The sequence below is a fragment of the Bacillus rossius genome, chromosome 16 (genome assembly GCF_032445375.1).
Source record: "Bacillus rossius redtenbacheri isolate Brsri chromosome 16, Brsri_v3, whole genome shotgun sequence".
Taxonomy (NCBI): Eukaryota; Metazoa; Arthropoda; class Insecta; order Phasmatodea; family Bacillidae; genus Bacillus; species Bacillus rossius.
Genome location: NC_086343.1, coordinates 16,933,769 through 16,953,238, shown reverse-complemented (window position 1 = coordinate 16,953,238; position 19,470 = coordinate 16,933,769). Strand labels below are relative to the sequence as shown.

Below are 19,470 nucleotides of genomic sequence, written 5' to 3'. Positions count from 1 at the left end.
TTTAGATCTAGTATGTAATGAAGTATTCATTATGGCTCTGTAGGAGAATAGTATTACGGAAAGCATATTTTAAAATATATCGCATAAATGTGTTGCCCATAAAAACAGGTGTTTATGCTATTTCTGGATGTTAATATTTTCTTGTATGTGCATTTGTGTAGATTCCTTTACTTCTTGTACTGTGTTATAAGTATCTAAAGACCTCTTAATTAGCTGTAAAATCTAATTGAAATTAAGTGTATTGAATATTTTTGATATATTTGCAGCATTGAGGATGAATTTTTAAAAATGCATAATAAAATTTGAGTATATGCAAGCATCAGAAGGTGATTTTTTTACAATAAATGATTTAATTGAGTTAACAAAACAGCAGTAATCTGCTTTACATACCTGTACTTTTGAGTATAGACCCTCCTGTTTTTCCCTGAAATGCAGTTTCAAACAACTCAAAAATTTGTGTGAAATGTTCAGTAAATCTACTTACATTTGTAGTTACGCTGAATATAAACAAACTTTTGAAAGAGTTTGGTTTCAGTAAGTTTCTTTTTCAAGTGGTGGGGTGGTCAACATGTAGATTCTTAGTTGCTGTAACTGCAAACTGAAGTTAATTAAATTTAATTAGACCTCTCCCTCTCTTAATATATAAAAAAGCATTAATCTCAATTGGGAAGTACTGTCACTATTTGCAGGAAATATTTGCTTTGTCCATCACTGCTGCAAATGGGTGTGTGTAGACAGTGTACTGTAAAACAAAATAAGACACTTTCAACATTTTCTAGAGACCAACTTACTATGTTGAAATGCTTGCATGTTATTTTTATTCATTGTCAACCTAATTAGGCATGTTCTCGCCAACATGCCTAAAAGCTGTGATGGTTGTTTAAGGTGGTTCAGAAAGGTTACAAACTAAAGCTCTTGTCTAGATTGTATCGTCTAAAGATAAAATCAGTGTTCAATCAAATTTGTTGACCAATCATATTCTTGTCTTTTTCAAGGGCAATCCAATGCCAAGCCATGTTCTTATCCAGGTCATTTTGAATTTGTTTTGTATATCTGACAGCTACAAGAGCTCCACCTGATACAGATGTTCCTGCCCTCTTTTCCCCTTAGTTTTGTTTATTTAGGTTGCATGGCAACACCCTCTGAGCAAAGAGTTTTGCATTTAATTACTTAAAACATTCTCGGATTGAGCCTAATTGCAGGCTCAACTCTTTAACCAATTATGAATCTGTAGGGACTTAATTGGGTTGAGCAAGAACCCACTCATTGTGTTTTTTATTTTGTAAAATTTATCCTTGCCAGGTTCAATTTTAATCTCATAAGTATTGTCAACTTCTTAGGACTAGAAATTTATGACTGTTACGAACCATTTGCTCATCTGACAAGGTTACCTACTTAACAAGAGTTAATAGTTGTTTTTTTTTTTGCTGATTCCAACACAGTCTTCTCTCCTGAAATAGCAACCATTTGCTAAGTTGAAGCAACACATCCTCAGATGATGTAGTCTTAACAAAAAAACTACAGTTGTGAAAAACTTTCAACTTGGTGGTGTGGCAGCCACCCTCCTTTTTAACTCTTTCACTTGTTAAATAACACTGAAAGTGTCTTATTTCCTTTGTAGTTAGTATGCTTGAAGTATCGTAGACTTAACGTGTGAGAGTTTTCTATAGTTAGAACAAATTGCGGACTACTCTGTATTTTTCCTGGTGTTTGTAGTGGTGTGACATGTGATTTTTTTTAAATTTTGTGTTGTGCTTGTGTCCTAACTGTTTGTCCCGTTGTTTTATCCAGGGCCCAACCTTACTAGTTCTAAGGAATTTCATTGAAATTCACTATGGCGTATAGTTTTGGCAGGAGCGGGTATCATCTGTGCTTGAATTCCGGCCATCGTTACAGAGTAAGCATTTTGTTGACTAGCGTACAACATTTTTTGTCCTTCCAGGTTCACCGCACAACACAAGACATGTGAACCATCGAGAAAACAAAATAATTAATGAATAATGGTTTTTGCCATAAACTTCAAATCATTGTGTCTGCAGATCACAAAAGTAGTAAAAAAGTGACGAACCATAAGAGTGTTTATCCCGTTCTAAGTTATTATTTTATGGTTAAAAATGTAGACTTTTTGAGTGGCCAAACTTCAGCAAATTTTAATATAATTTTTTTCATAATAGCTGGTAGTTAAATTCTTAACATTTTTTTTGCAGTATGGATAAGGAAAACCAAATGGAATGTTGGTGGCTACTGCATGGTTTGGTTTAAAATTATTTCAGAAAAATTTATTAAATTATATTTAGACTTTAAAAAATCATGAAAATTCTGATTTTAAAATGCCAGGTAAAATTAAATAATTTTTTTTTAAAAGAAATTAAACCATATCGCATAGCCAGTAAAATTGACTTAACCTAAAAAGTTCCAGTTTTATTAATTTTATTCTCCGTATGGATGTTATCTATGCTACACAAAAACATTTAAAAAAAAAAAACCTTTGCCAGGTAATTAGACAAAAAGTATGCTATTTATACATTTTTCATCTTGTTAAAGGTCAGCCACTCAAAAAGTTGCATATATAACCATGTTAAATGTAAATATAAAATAATGACCTAGGACATACACCCTGAAGGACTGGTCAAGAAAGTCACAAAAAGGGCTCAAAATAAAACAGTGACTGCTGCAAGTGATAAAACTAAACTCCAGAAATCTTTTTTTAACTTAAAATCTGTTTTTAGAAAGCTCCTTTCATTTGGTAGATGCATGTTATTGCTAGGGACAAAATTATATAGTGAATTGCGATAGAACTGAAATAACAGCGAAAATCATGTTGATGCACCATTATACACCGAAATGAAAGTTCATATGACCATAATGCATTGAAAGTCAACAAAAATCATGAAATTGATCAGCTCTTTAGCAAGACTTTACTTCAATCACAAAAAATTAAAAATTAAAGTTAAATTTGCAATCATGAAGTTTGTACCAAAATGTATTTAAATAGATTGGAAATAATAATATTCATTATTTGAGCTTGCATCTCTTGGCTCATTTCTAAATTTCTGACATCTGCTCAATGCATTTTCCAAATACACAAGCACTTGCAGATTCATTTTTATTCCAAACTATCTGATGCCCAGGATGCATTGCTATGCCTCTTTCAATTTCTTTTTATAATTTGTTTAAGTAGGTACACATACAAAGCATCTCTCTCTCATATATAATGTCCATATCCCTCACTATTATCTGTATGCCTGATAGCTCCCTGTATCTTTCTCTGTTTATTCTTCCTATCTATAGCTTTATCTTTACAAAACCGAAGGCAAACACACACTTCATATAAACATATATTTTTACCTATCTGTATTATCTTTTTTACCTGTCACAGGTGTGACACAGGTATTTAAAAACATGTGCGTATTTGACTGCAACATCAAAATTTCAAAGCAATCGTTGAACTTTCAGAGGTTAAGATTTTGATGGAATGAACATTTACCTTATTTGTATAGATAGTTATGACCAAGACATAGATATTACAAATTATTTTATTGTAAAAGTGTGCCATATGTTGGTCAAAATAGCACTATTTTGGTAAAATTAGTATTAGAAATTTTCTGAGTACATTATATTTGAAAAACATTTTATTTTTATAAATAAAATAAATTAATAAAAACACTGAAATCTCCTGTTTTAAAAATTAAACCATAAAATCGTGTCAAATGTGGAAATATTCTTTGATAAGTTTTTAGCTTACCAACTTAAAAATCGGAAAATTCCTGTGAACAGTAGATTTAGTTTGTATTAGGTTTAATTTTGCATATTATATACCATACACAATGAAATGACCCTGTGGTATAAAAATAATGAGGAAATTTTGTTTAAAGGTCTTGAAAAATTTCTGAAATCGCTTCACCAGGTATTTGTAGACAATTGTCATTATATTAGTTTTTTTTGAAATTAATTCTAGTGTACTTATCCATAAAGTGAGCTTAATTTGTATTTAGCCTCCTAGCTCTCTTAACATTCTTATTTTGTCCTCTCTTCTGTATTCATTGCAGAACTGTAATGTAGTGTAGTCATAATTTCTAAACATTTTAAGCATGAGAAATTAAACATTCACAATCAAAGTACCTGTAGCATAGCATTGGAAATATTTAAAACATTAACTTGTGAATTGAAGTGTGTACTACAGAAGCATGCATGACAATGAGAGTAGATATTTTCCTGCTAATTTTGTTTAACAATTTTTAAATGTAATTGCAGTTTTTTTTTTTTACCTTTTATGGTTAGATTAGTTTTTATCAATCTACCTTTTAATAAAATGGGTGCATGTTAAAAAAATTGCTAGAAGTAGTGTTTATCATTACAGTAAATATTGGGTGTATGCGCGAAAACAAAGATTATACTGAGTTTTTGTAAGTCTTAATTTTTTTTAAATAAAAAATTATAGAGTAATGTTGAAGTAACACATTTCAAATAATGAGGGCTTCGATTGGCAGTTGAAATTTCCTACAAAAAACAAGAGGTTAATGAAGATGTAGTCCACAGCTGCAAAATTGAAAATGAAAACGAGCAGTGTTTAATATACGTATGAAGATTCTGACAATCTTGTCAGCATGAGGCAAAGGTTCTGAGTAATGCATTAACATAAACATAAAAGAAAAATTAAATTATTTAAACCCACACATTTATTACAAAGTGATGGTCTGGTTTTTTTTTGGTAATCTTGACTTGCTCAGACTTATCTGCAAAGTTGGCGATCATTGCACAATTATTGTTGGGAGACATGTAAACACGAGTAGGTAAGATAAAATATCTGTTACTCAATTTTCACATTTAAGGATTCACATTGAAGAATTCAAATTAAGATTAAAACTCTATTTTATGTTTATATTCTGAAAAAAATAAATTTCAAACTTGACTGGAGACGTAACCCTTTTCATGAATCACGGATTTATTATAATGGTAAATTGAACATCTTTTGAAAGATTTGAAAATTTCCCGATAGAATTAGCATTATGTCAAAGTAGTTTAAAATACACTGAAATGGCACCTGTATGTGATATGCATGTTTTACATGTAGTAGCTTATCTGTAAAGTTAAATGTGTTTTTGATAACACATTCCAAAACTTAAATTTTAATGTATGAATGCGACACTTTGTTCTAGCCTGTGCCACTAAGGATGCGTTGGGTGAGTTTTGTGCTGTTGTGTATGTACTGCAGGCTGCAAAATTAACTATGCTTTGCATAATTTTTCCATGAAAGTAACATTTTATCGGTAGACCACTTTTGACGGTGTATGTTGGCATTTATTCCGCCGTCCAGCGACTTTTTTCAGTTAAGAGGATCATGCATGGCATGAGGGAATTGCTGTGTGCTACTGAATATATGTAATGACAAGCTAAATGCTTGAAGTGTGTATCCCACGCATTAACTCCTGAAATGTATCTCGAGTTGGCCCTTTGCGGTCAGAAGTGGTCTATCCTTTTATCCTGTCAGTGTGCGCTGTAGATAATTTTACAATATTTCTTTATGTTGTCCTTAATTAACCTCTTTACTTCATAAACATGGTAGCTCTAGTAGTTTCTTTAACTTTGATGTTTTCTGTCACTGTAGTTTAGTAACTAGTGTTTGAATGTCTATTTAATTTAAACTTATTTTTTTAGTTGTAGTAGCAGAAATATTTTTTTTTCATTATAGTTGAGTTAAATCATAATTTGGTTTTCTTTTGGGATGTGTTAGGTTGCAGTGTTAAGTTTTGTGGTTTGTGCAGTGTGGCCATTGTACGGTTTGTACCGAGAAACTTCACGTAGCAAAATTGGCCAAAAAAAAAAATATTTCAAACCAGTCCCTGGTGGACACGTCAGATTGACAGTCCGGCTCCATTTCCTTCCATTGAATTTTATCTTTGTTGTTGTCCTTCTTCCGGCACTTTCTGCCCATTTCGTAAATTATTATTAGTTTAATGCAGTGTTCTGAAAGACAGTAATTTTACTAACTGCAAAAGGTTTTTCATCTCCTTCAGTTTTTTTGACAAATAGTTATAGTATCATTTTGAGATGAATAAAATATTATTACAATTAGGTGTGATTAGGTAGAGGTATGTAGAAATGTTTTCGCTAAATAGGTGCACTGTGTAGCTGACACATGTTTTCTATAAAGTGATCTCTCTACTTGGTTTAAATTATAAAAACCATTTCTATTTCATGCTATTTCACAGCATTAATGAAACCACAAAATATCCTCAATTTACTTTGCTTAGTAGTTGGTAGTCATGTCTGTTCTACTTATGACGTGTATAAAAGTCATGTAGGTGTTCAGTCTGAGGTAGTTTTCACTGATTTTGTGAAAATTTAAATATTATAAAAGGTAAATAATTCTTTTTAGTTAACTATAGAATCATTTCAAATTTCTTGGATTAAAAAAAAATATGGTTGTCCAGGTACATAGTTCTAAAGTGTAAATCTCCTTCACGTTATACTTAATCTGTATTTTTCTGGTATGTTGAAGGGAAAAAAATTAAGCCGTATTATCTTGTTACATAAGGATTCCTAACCTTTTTAACAATATAAATAATATATTTTCATTGTAACATGTAATGCTGACAGCTTATGAGCAAACAAATATGGCTAATACATGAGAATATACCGGAGGATATTTCATTGAAAGATTCTGTAAAATTGGTTGCGATACGCTGTGTGGAGTGTCGAGGGCGCAGCACTGGCCACACGGCACGGAGCACGAGGCTTGCCCCCGGGGCCCCCTGCGCCACACGTCAACGTGCGCGCATTGTCGTTCCAGGACAGGATGTCGCAGTCGGGCGAGGGGCTGCACTCCTCCAGCTACCTGTCCTGGAGGAAGCTGCAACTGAGCCGGGCCAAGCTGAAAGCCTCCAGCAAGACCTCCGCGCTGCTGTCGGGCTTCGCGATGGTGCGTGTGCGCCCCTCCCTGCCCGGCATACTTCCCATTTGAGCGAGGGAAAAATTATAGCCCCTTAACCCTTTGAGGTGCACAGAAATATATTAAAAAATAAATTAGAATCTATTGTGTAACTTTTGGCACACGTGGCGGAAGGAAAAATTAAAGCAGCCAATGATGCTTGTTCTTGTTAGGATCGCCAGATAGCAGCAGAAGGCTTACTCACGCGAGGTATTTCGGCAATACCACTGAAACATTGCAAATAGTAACATTTTTTCAAAGTCTTTTAAATTAATTATTAAAGCTATGGTTTATCTGACACTTGACATTTTAGTGTACTTAATTTAAAAAAAAATTCATCTCTCTCAGTACAGAAGCACTAAGATGATGTGTGTTTGTTTCTTAGTCTCTTAATGACCTATGATGATAAATTAAAGATTCTTCACAAGTATGATGTTCAAGTACGCTGCCCAGGTTAAATACCTGTCAGCGTGTTCATACCTGAATTTTATGCAAACGAGGAACAGATTTGGAAGCGAGACAGATTTTCGTACATTTTGTCACTGCTTCAACTTAGGCTCTCAAAACTGTAATTAAAGTTTTTTTCTCTATCCTACTGAACTAAGAAAATAGAATTAAGTTGAAACCTCACTGTGTTTCATCAGCCTGTGATATTTGTAATATTTTGTAATACATGTAATTGTTTACCTGTAAAACAAAAACTACTTTGTATTACATGATAACCAAATTATTTTCACAATAACTAGGTAAATATTAGTTATTGTGAAAATACTTCATGTTAGCGGGAGTTTTCATAAACTAGCCTAACTGTTGGCCCTCACTATTTACAACAGAGGTTCTTCTCTAGGATTTCCTGCCATGACTTGTGGTATTCAAGAGAACTACAGTAAACTCCCTATTATCCGCAGCCAGATGAGAAAATACAGCACATGTAAATCTGTATTTTATTTGAAAGTGAGCAAATTTGAACTCTACTGACGAGTGTATTGTGTGCAGTATACAGTAAAACGCCGCAGGCCTTCTCGGAACTCACGCAGTGGGCTGGCATGGGTTGCTATTTTTGTCTCTCGCACTTGGTTTCTAGTCGTATTGTTGAACACTATTATGTTTACATTACTGAAATGTATTGTATGTTAATTCAGTAAAATACTACAATTTTAGCATTTAAAATTTTTTTACTGTTAATTATAACTTTTTCTGTACATAAATGTATAGATTTTTTAAGTTAAAATTAATGTTTCCTTTTTTGTTTCCCATTTCCCGTTTCCCATTTTCGGCTCTTATCCGCGATGGCCCTGCCACTTAATTTTGCAGATAATCGGGAGTGTACTGTACTGTATTATACCATTTTTTAAGGATATAAACTCTTTTTGTTTACACATCAATCTGTGCTATTTTAATGACTACAGGTTTTGCTCCAACAGTAATTTAGTTAGTACAGTGCTGTACGTCACTCTTTGCTGTTTGTGCACAAGACTTGAGTAGACCATCTGTATATATCTGTGAGTTGTTAATTAGGTACCTATTGTTAGAAGCAAGATTTATGGTGAATAGCGATAAAACCAAAATAACAGTGAAATTGAAGTCTATACACTGCATAACACAGAAATGGAGAGCAAAATAAAAAATGCAGCAAAATTCACCTGAATTACATCATTTTGTCAGTTAAAATATTGAATTGAAATCAAATCTTTAGTTTAGGGTATTATTAAAAACCTTAAATATTATGTACTAAGAAAAATATGTAGTAAGTTCCTACATATTTGTCTTTTAAAGTAAAGTAAATTTAAAGCAGGATATAGCTGGCACCTACAGACATGGCTAAAATATTAGAGAAATTGTGGTTTTGGGTATTATGGCATTTTTGTATTCATAGTATTGAAATATCACAGTGAAAAAAGTAAAAGTTGAATTTGAAAATGTTTGATTATAACTTTTTTTTTATACTTTTATCAATATATGTAGTATTGTATAATGTAAACATGTTAAGCAACTTATCACACATTTTTGTAGCAGTTGATCAACTTGTTCATGATATGTACTTATAATTACATATATACAGTAGAACCCGTTTATAGTGAACCCGCCTATAATGAATTCCCATTTGTGAATTTCCGTCTCAGACCCGGCAAAATGATGTGAGGTTATGTTTATGTATTAATTTATTGGATATAGCGCACAACTTTTGTCAATGTTGATACGTTTTCCCGTGTACCACGAGCAAATTTTGCCGACATAATGCACAGTTATCTAAAATATTTTCATATAATTACAAGTTTTTTCACAAAACGTCTATTCTGGATCACATTGAAGTTTTTCTCCGCAATACGCTACTTGATTGTCCACTGTTCATATTATAAACAAGTTGTATTCGAGTGGCCTTAGTAGGCTACGTGTAGCCAAAAATGGTGATCAGTTTGGTGAAAATAACAAATAGTTTCCCTTAATAGTTAAGGAATGGGCGAACGCGTGTACATTTATTATGTTATCAAAATTATAAATAAATTACCGCCACACAAATATGTATGTTCATTATAGCAGCAAAATCAATATTTTTACGTTTCATTTTTATCGTTCACGTTTTGGACATTTTGATTGAGAAAGGTTCATAAGACTACCACTAGATAGAACTCTGTGGACTAAATTTTTCCATAGAAAGTGAGAAAATTTCGTTCCAGCTTTAGCAACTGTGATACTAAATTATGCATAGTGATCTTTGATGCGCCAGACTTGTTATTTTTCGTTTATTTACTTTTAACGGTAAAAATAATTTTGTGTTATTAAGCTGCAAATGTGCTTCAATAAGAAATACGTACATAAAAAAGGGTGAAAAACGCGGTCAAAAACGTAAGGCATTACCTGTGCGAGATAAACTGGATATTATTGAAAAGGTAGACTCCAACCCCACTGTCCCGCACATGTTAATAGCAAAGGAACGGGAAATTGCAAAATCCACATTAAGTACAATATTAAACAAGCTGAACAATCTTCTTTCTCAAGCTGCGAAAACATTACAGAGTATTAAATGCCTGAAAAAAGGATAATACACCAATGTCCAAGAACCATTAGGTAATAGAATGTTTGTTACATGTGTAGTTCATTAAAAATAATAACTGCATTTGCTCATAAAACTGTTGCTTTTGAGTATTTTCATTCGTTTTTTTCTTTGCTTAGGCCTATGTGTAGTTAAGATTTTGCTTTTGAGTATGCATTGCCAATATAAAAGTTTTCCCAGATATAAAGTTTCCCCTCTATAGTGAACATATAAACTACTCCCTCCAAATTCGTTATAACAGGGTTCCACTGTAAATTCTTTAATGAATATGAAAACTCCTTTTTTTTTAATGACAATATTTATTTACATTTTTATGACACAGTAACATCTTGACACTACTTCATATTGTACACGGCACTGACTGAAAACAGGTGGCGATGGTGGAGCTACAGTTCGACGAGAAGGTGCCCGAGCAGCTGCTGATAGCCTACTCCGTGTGTACGACACTCCTGGTCGCGGTGCACCTGCTCGCGCTCATGATCTCCACCTGCATCCTGCCCAACATCGAGGCGGTGTGCAACCTGCACTCGGTCAGCCTGGTCCACGAGTCCCCGCACGAGCGCCTGCACTGGTACATCGAGCTGGCCTGGGCCTTCTCCACCCTGCTCGGCCTGCTGCTCTTCCTGGCCGAGATCGCGGTGCTGGCCTGGGTCAAGTTCCTGGACTACTCGCGCCGTGCCGCCTGGGCGGCGTGCATCATCCTGGTGCCCGTGCTGGTCGTGTTCCTGGCCTTCGCCGTGCACTTCTACCGCTCGCTCGTCGCGCACAAGTACGAGGTCACCGTGTCGGGCATCCGCGAGCTGGAGCTGCTCAAGGAGCAGATAGAGGCGGGTGACTCGGAGCGCCGGTCCAACGGCACCAGCGCGTTCAGCAACGTGCAGGTCGTCTAGCCGCTCCCGGAACACTTTACTTGTACATACGGAATTGTAGTATCGACTTAACTTCTGTGTCTCGAATCAAACACTTTGTACAAGTCTGAAGAGCTGTTTGCTAATACTCTGCTCAGTACTGCGACACTTTCTTTAAAATATTAACCATTTCGTGTACTGATGAGATGATACAATGCCGAAGAACGTAGATTCCAAATTGGCGGTAATGCAAGTATAATTTTTTTTAAATTTGTCCACAAAATTGAAAACTTGATGGTGAGTTGGTTGCAATGCGCAAGGTGTCAAACTGGAAAAATGCACTTGACTGCATATTGAATCAAGTATTATGTATTAAACCTATAAGGACTCTATGTGTTCAAAATGAGTGTATGGTAATAATTTCTACAAAATTCAATGTGTGTGTGTTTAGATACTGAGAAATTTATGGCAGTAGGTGAAAAGAAAAAATAATTCATATCCTGAGCCTTTGCAGGGTGCCATAGGTTAGTGTTAACAAAAATGTTAATGATTGAAAGTGCCCAATATTCTACAATATTAAGTAACTACACTCAGCATAGAGATTTCCTTGTGATGGAGTAGAATTGTATTAATTTTGTTGTCAGCCAGGTAGGTGTTTGCTCAATACACCAGCATCCAATCCTCTTTTAAGTGCTATGAATTTAGAAAATCAAAGCTGATAGAGCTAAGGGAAGACATAGTTTAGTTTTCACAATGGGGTAACTACTGATCCACTTCTGTTATGTGAGAATATTATCTTTGTTTGAAGAATTATGAAGCTTTAATGCCACAATTATTATGAACAGAAATCAAACTATGTTAAATGGAGGAAAGAAAACATTGTCAAATGATATGTTAGTTATCAAGGGTTTTGACAGAACCTTTTTCTTTTGTTATTCGAAGACAAAATTGAGTAACACAATTTGGTGCATAAAGTTTGACATTACATTCAGTAATTTTGTACTTAAGAAATGATGGGGTAATATGTTTGCATGCTTTATCTGTATTATTGTACCATGTAAATTAGTTACTAAGATACTTACTTTTATTAATGAAGAATATACTGGAGCAGTTATAAAGTAAGGTATTGCAACTCGATACAAGAATTTTAAAGGTTTAGTCATCCTAAGCTATCAGTATTTTTTCTTTATAAACATCTTGATACATTCATGCAACAAGAAAGGTAAAATAGTATGAGGTTGTATTAAATAGACAATATCTAGTGTAAAATGCTGTGACTGTATTATTATAAATTTTACAATGATGTTTTTGTGAGATTAGGATACCGCTGATGAAAGATGACACAGTCTACTCAGTGTAAGAAAAGCTTAACTAGTATTTCAGAGTTGTTAACTGTGCTTAAAACTAGGTTGTTTCATTATTTTATCCCATTATCTAAACCTATAATAACAGCTAAATGAAAATACTCTAGAAATTTATGTTAGAGTTCACTTTGACTGAAGAAAAACGAGGAACAAAATTAAAAAATGATTTGTATGTGTGTTCTATTAATAAGTGAAAGATTGGGTTAGTGCTAGGAAAAGGTGAAGATTCAAAGATTAAGTTTATACATCCTCATATTCCAGCTAATTATTTTACTGGCCAGAAAAATTCATGCTGGGTGCCATTTGTCTACCTTGTACTGTTGAAGTTCTTGAACTTAGACTTGAGTTGGAAGGGTGAATTATGAACTGACATCCATGGTCTAAATGGATTAGCTGCTTAGCTTCATCGAACACTAATCCAATATATCACAACATAAACTGAACACACATACAAATAGTTTTTAAATTTGTTCCTAGTATTACTCTAACAAATAATTTACAGAGCAAATTAATTTAGCTGCTATTATATGTTAACATAAGGGGAAGAACCAATGAAAGTACCTAATTCTAAGCACAGTTAACAACTCTGAAATACTAGTTAAGCTTTTCTTACACTGAGTAGACTGTGTCATCTTTCATCAGCGGTAACCTAATCTCACAAAAACATCATTGTAAAATTTATAATAATACAGTCACAGCATTTTACACTAGATATTGTCTAATTAATACAACTTCATACTATTTTACCTTTCTTGTTGCATGAATGTATCAAGATGTTTATAAAGAAAAAATACTGATAACTTAGGATGACTAAACCTTTAAAATTCTTGTATAGAGTTGCAATACCTTACTTTATAACTGCTCCAGTATTCTTCATTAATAAAAGTAAGTATCTTAGTAACTAATTTACATGGTACAATAATACAGATAAAGAATGCAAACATATTACCCCATCATTGCTTAAGTACAAAATAACTGAATGTAATGTCAAACTTTATGCACCCAATTGTGTTACTCAATTTTGTCTTCGAATAACAAAAGAAAAAGGTTCTGTCAAAACCCTTGATAACTAACATATCATTTGACAATGTTTTCTTTCCTCCATTTAACATAGTTTGATTTCTGTTCATAATAATTGTGGCATTAAAGCTTCTTAATCCTTCAAACAAAAAAATAATATTCTCACATAACAAAAATGGATCAGTTTATACCCCATAGTGAAAACTAAACTATTTCGTCCCTTAACTTTATCAACTTTGATTTTCTAAATTCATAGCACTTAAAAAACAATTGGATGAATACAAAAGCAAACTAATTAATTTACAATTCCTTATTTACATACAACAGTTACATATATGCAAAATATCAACCACCTCCATTAGTATATAATTTTTACTTAATACACCATTTGGTATAACTTACTGAAAAAAAATACAATCAATTATGTACAGCTGATAAAATTGTTTCTCAAGTAAAATAAAAGAAAAAGAAGGATTTCAACATAATTTAAAAAAAAAGGGGGGGGTTACCAAAAGAATGTGAATTTGTTTGATTTGTTTGCACGATAATTGTTGATTATCCACATGTAACAAGAAGTGTAGCAATGGTAATAATATATTATTAAAGCGAACAGTTATAGGATGAGATCAAAACTAATTCAGGTTCATTGTCTGCAATCTTTTATTTTCTCCCACTTGTTTTTTTGTTTGTAACAGAGCAGAAAGAAAATACTTTTAATGGAAAAAATTGTTTTTTTTATTTTACAGCAACACAAATGATGATATACCGTTGTTTGCCACAAACACAAAGTGTTACATCTTGTATCTTATTTCACTAATTAGCGAAATGTTGAACCTTTATTTTAGTTAACTACAAAAGTTATTGCACATGTTTATGTACTTTAAATAGCATTTTTAAATAATCTGTCATGTTTTAAAATGCTAATGTTGCAGTTTTTTAAAGTTGGACAATTTTTGTCACCAGAAGGTATACTGAGTAAATTTTTAGTTCGTGTACTTTCTATGTTTCGGTAAGGTTTACACACTTAATGTGCATTATTTTTGTACATCCATTTAATGACTTAAAGTAAACAACCGAAAGGAAAAACAATAAAATTCAGAAAAAGTATGAATGTGGCTATTATGCTGCAAATGGGATTGTTTTGATTCAACTAGTTTCTTAAAACTTCATAGATGGGTTATTAAGTAAAGTTCTTTAGTGAAAGCCATTAAAATTCCCAAATCATTTTTTTTTCCCTTAAGGCAGGGTTTTAGTCTTCCTCTAAGAAGGTGCAATGAGTTACTTTTAATTAGTTTATCAGTAGTTCATATTTTTTAGTTGTTAGGTTAGGTATTGTACAGTAAGAATACTGTGACAAATTTTGAAGGTAGCTATTTTGAACTCACCTTGTACTATTTTATTTCACTTTCATATAGCTAACATTTTTTCAGAATTTAAATGTTGTCCCGGCCAACCATTATCAACATTTTTAGTGTAATTAACCTAACAACTCTTTAAAAATGTTAACTACTCGTAAACTACTTCTTGTATGCTTCTTGTAAGCTAACATGTTAAGAATTTTCAAAAAAAAAAAAAAAAAAAAAAACAATTAGATTTTTTTTTCTGGAAAAAAAAGTTTTCCTTCATAACTATATCGAGGGAAATTGTAAGATGAAAATTATTTAAAAATAGAAAAACATTGTTTATGCTGTTATCAATATTTTCTAATAATTAATTCACTTAGCCACACAATTTTCCTATACTTCAAAGGCCTTCACATCTACTGAATTTCCCAGAATCCATTGGGAATCAAATACAGTATTTTAAAAGAAATAATTAACAGGAATGATTGGTAGTTATATTTTACTTATTTACTTGATACAAATTACTGGACTCATTTGAAACATACATGAACTTTAATATAATGCTAATAGTAAATTGACATAAATATAAAATTCCTATCTTACTATTTCTACAATTACTTGAGCTAGGCTCAATTTTAAGGACTCAAAAATTTACATATCATTCGTTACTATAATGATACAATATCAGGAGAAAGTAGCTAGTACAATGGTGTAACTTCACTCGTCAAGTTTTGCCCTTACTACACTGCAAATTCTGTCCAAGTATTGAATGCATGAAAATTTTATTCTTCATACTCTTAGCTCTCACAAAAAAAATTGGTATTTTGGCAGCCATTGATACTGATGACATCTTTGTTGACTGTCAGTTAGCTTGGTCCTTCATAGTTTCTTCTGGTGAGTTAATGTTCAAATCTTAGTAACTCAGTACTGAATTGAAAACTGACAATAACAAACAAAAAATGCTGGCAGCTAAGATCAACAACTAGAATACACCCTGAAAATTCTATGCCAATAGCTGGATTGATTTTTGAGTATAGAACCTTGGATATATGTCCCCGCCTACCTCGGCACATATACAGTATATATAAGTAAAAAACACTTCGGAATAAACCACGCAATATGAAAACTGCTGAAGTGGGGTCTGTTTATTACATGCATTTAAGAATACGTTAAGGTCAGATGGTAATTCCTGTACCTGTAATTTTAGGAGAGTAAAAGTATTTTAAGGGACAATTCTGGGTTTATGTGCCCACAGCAAAGGCTTTGAGATGTAGCCTGAAATAATATTTCTCCTTTGTTCAGTTCTTTTGGCTCAGTATCGAGCAGCCAATGGCAGATTGAAACTCCTAGCGCCAAGTTCTTCGCCCATTAACATCAACATTAGGACTCATTGGACAATGTTAATTTTTGTGCTGGGGAAGAAAGATACCAATAATGGAAAGAATTTGAAAGCAAAACGGAAAAGTGGACCCCTTCCTGAAATGAAATTCTCCAAGCACTCCTGCCCACACGTTCTCTGCCATTTATAAAAAATAAGGCCAATGTCAATAATTAAAAAAAACTAGTCTAATTACGTTTGATACATTTGCTGGAAGTATATTAATTTTCAGTTTTCTATAGTTGGATGAATTATACAACTTTACCCTTATGGTCCCATTTTATAAGTATTCCTCTATAAAATCCTGAATTTGTAACAAAAGTCTCACGTAGCAGGTGTTTCGATAAAATACAAAAAAAAAATTTGTTAGATAGAAATGTTGAAAGGTTGGAAAATTTATCAGCACATATTTCCTATACCCTGTTTGTAGAATCTTACAACTTCGTGAACAAGTATCAGAAATGGATTGCCATATCTTAATTAGATTTACTGTACTTCATTACATTTTTATTCAGACTGAGATTGTTTGGTAACATATTATCTGGAAAATGTTTTCCAGATTTTTTTTTCTCCTGAAAACTTTTTGAAACAAATAGTTTTGGGGATAAAATTATTATCTTGATGCATTCAAAATCTATAAAATCTTTTAACCTAGTATTTTCATAATGATATTTAAAAATAGGTTAAATTTAATTAATTCAGCAATAGAAATTTTATTTCTGCAATATTGAATTCTGTATGGAAAGTAGTGTGAGAGCAGCTTGTGTAGCAGAGGAACACAACAATATTTACACTCATCCATACTTTTACTTACAATTGTCGTGCAGACAGTGAGAACGAAACTGTCAATGGAGATTTTTAAAAAATGTATGTGTACTATAATTATTAAATGTTAATATTTTCTTTGAGCAATAAACATACATAATGTTCTTATCTTTGTGCTATTAAATGTTTTACGTGTGGTTGTGGAGTAAAGATTGGTTAAGTGATGAATCATAATTTTCTTAATTCCACATGTAGTTTTTTTGTTTGTAACTTATTTGGTTTCAGAGAGTAACCATTTATTTGTGTATGTGTGTGAGAGAGAAAGAGTAACGCCACTTTAAACTATAAGACCTACAGACTTAAAATTTGGCACCTATATTTCTTTTTGGTTTGCTGCCATCACAATTTAGAACAAGGTTTTCAGAAAATCATCTCCCAAAGCTACCTTAGCCTGGGTAATCCTGGGGACTTCAGCTATTAGCCTGATAAAAGTATTTCATCCTTACAATCACAATTTTTGAATTTTAGATGCAAGTTCTTCCAACTAATAATTGGGGAATTCCAAATATTAATTTAAACTTATTTACAGAGAATTTAATAATATAATTTTTAAATCATTTGGTTGTACTACTTGAAAATTGTGTGCAAAGAGGTTTTTTTTTTTCTTCACCATGTTGGTGTTTTTGTTTCCTTATACAACTGTAATTTAAGGGCTATTCCTGTAATCATAATAGCTCTTTAATAATTTGGTTTTGGTTATCAAATTCATTTTATATTTACCAGTTGTCATTTGCTGGCTGTCAAATGTCACACAAGTGAACATAATACTATATACATTTACTGCTATTAGATACAAGAAAATATTTGTTGACAGAACATAAAATGTGAGAACTTTAGTGATTCATTTTCAACTCAAGTCTTAAAATTATGATTATCAGTTATGACAAAAATAAAACTAAAAAGAAATGGCAAGTGGAATAAAGCCTTCGAAGTTAAATATTTGTGAGCCCAAATACTTGTGGGAAGATACAAACATAAAGAACACTCACGTCATTATTTTGGGAATGCAGGATTTACTGGTGTGGTAGGACCATCTCTCTTGGATGGTAAGTAAAACTGTGGACTGCTAGCAACTCTAAACATGACATGTAGAAGCATGGATATTTGAGTATGATACATACAGTGAATCCTTCGATCTGCATACTCCCATGACTTTTGTTCCATAAAAGTTTCATACCACTCCACATATTTTTTTTTTCCTTTGTTAGCCACTCAACGTCTAGGGTTACCATGTACCACAAGCTACCGTGTAACTGGCAATTTGCAGTTCTTTTAGCTGCTGTAGGCTCCTCTTCATTTTGGTGCCATTATTTTATTGTTTAAATTTTTTAGAACATTCCATCATATAAGCATCAGGAATTACCCTTTGCAAATAAATTTTGCACTGGATATGATCTAGGCATTACCTGCTGTTGCTCATTGGTAAAGCATCCACAAATATTCACAATAAAAATTTTTGCTTTATAGTTACGGGCATGAGATTTTCGTTAGACTGCAATATGGTAATCCCGCACCAGTGATAGTTTCCTTCTACTTGGCAGCCATCCGTAAGAAAAGCCATTATTGGTTCCCCCTTAGCCAGGACATTCAGGACAAGTTTGTTTCCGCACTGGATGTCCGTGAGTGGTGCCCCGACAGGAGACATGTTCATCACTCGGCCAACCACCAAACACAGACAACGCTCCAAAATCTTAACACACAGCTTGTCTGGAGATCTGTTCATGAAAACTGCATGGCCGTACTTACAGCACCCTGGTCGTGCCCGAGAAATTTGGTGCCCGAGAGTTTCCATAGATAAGTAATGCATATAGCTTCTCTTCTGTAGTCACATTATATATATATATATATATATATATATATATAAATCATACTGGTGGGTGAAGCCTTGTGTTATTTTGCAATGGCACAAAAATGTTTTTTTCCCCCTCTGTTGTCTCTTTTTGAGATTACTAGCTCTGTCAGTTATTTTTGTAGTCTTTCACTTTCAATTATTTACCTAGCACCAGTTATAAAATGCTTTCCTGCATCTAAGGCTTAGAAAAGATATTTATAAAAATTATTAATATAGTGGTTATTGATTTCTATACTTAAGTTTAAAAAAAAATATAATCTCTCTTCGAGGTGTTTCCAAAATAATCTTTCCAGTTTTCACTAACCTCATTAGCTAATCTTGGGCAAGTTTAGTAATTCATGGTAAGGTGCTTTAACAAGTGCTGTAATTTAAATTTTAGCAAGCATGATATATTTGCCGAGACAGCAATTTTTTTTATGACAAGCAGTTACATTTGGATAAGTTCTAAACTTAAGTTTCACACAGCCTTATTTGAACCATTATTGAATAAAAAGAATATTAGTTTATATGATTACCAGACTACAGAAGTCTAAAACATGTCCATTGAAAAAGTTTTCCCAACCTTTTAGTAACTGGTCTTTTAAGACATTAATATTATTAAAAAGTTTTTTTTTACTTGAAAGTATATTACATCTAATATTTTTGTATATGTTAAATAAGTAGGTATAACTTAACTACAAGGAAACACAAATTTCTATTACCAGAAGCCAAGCAGAGATTTTATTATTTACCTCAGTTGCAAAAAAAAACTTAAAGGTATCTACAATTTACTATCTCCAGTTGTATGTTGTCTTTTAGTATTAAGTTTTTCCACTGTGTTATTTTGCATCACTTAAGAACAAGTAGTTACTGTG

The 19,470-nt window shown here is 32.7% G+C and overlaps 1 protein-coding gene across 22 annotated transcripts in view; it reads left to right on the top strand.

The window, feature by feature from the left end:
• Positions 1 to 18,630, top strand: part of LOC134539856 (calcium release-activated calcium channel protein 1) — a 78,921-nt gene extending 60,291 nt beyond the window's left edge. For 15 of the 22 annotated variants that reach the window (XM_063382166.1, XM_063382164.1, XM_063382167.1 and 12 more), the window contains 2 exons: positions 6,794 to 6,922; positions 10,358 to 18,630. In XM_063382166.1, the coding sequence (XP_063238236.1) occupies positions 6,794 to 6,922; positions 10,358 to 10,876 (648 nt within the window). In that variant the 3' untranslated portion in view covers positions 10,877 to 18,630. Of the gene's footprint in view, positions 1 to 1,791; positions 1,898 to 6,793; positions 6,923 to 10,357 lie in introns of all 22 variants that reach the window. The other 7 variants (XM_063382175.1, XM_063382179.1, XM_063382178.1 and 4 more) reach the window with 1 other exon arrangement.
• The last annotated feature ends 840 nt before the right edge of the window (positions 18,631 to 19,470 follow it).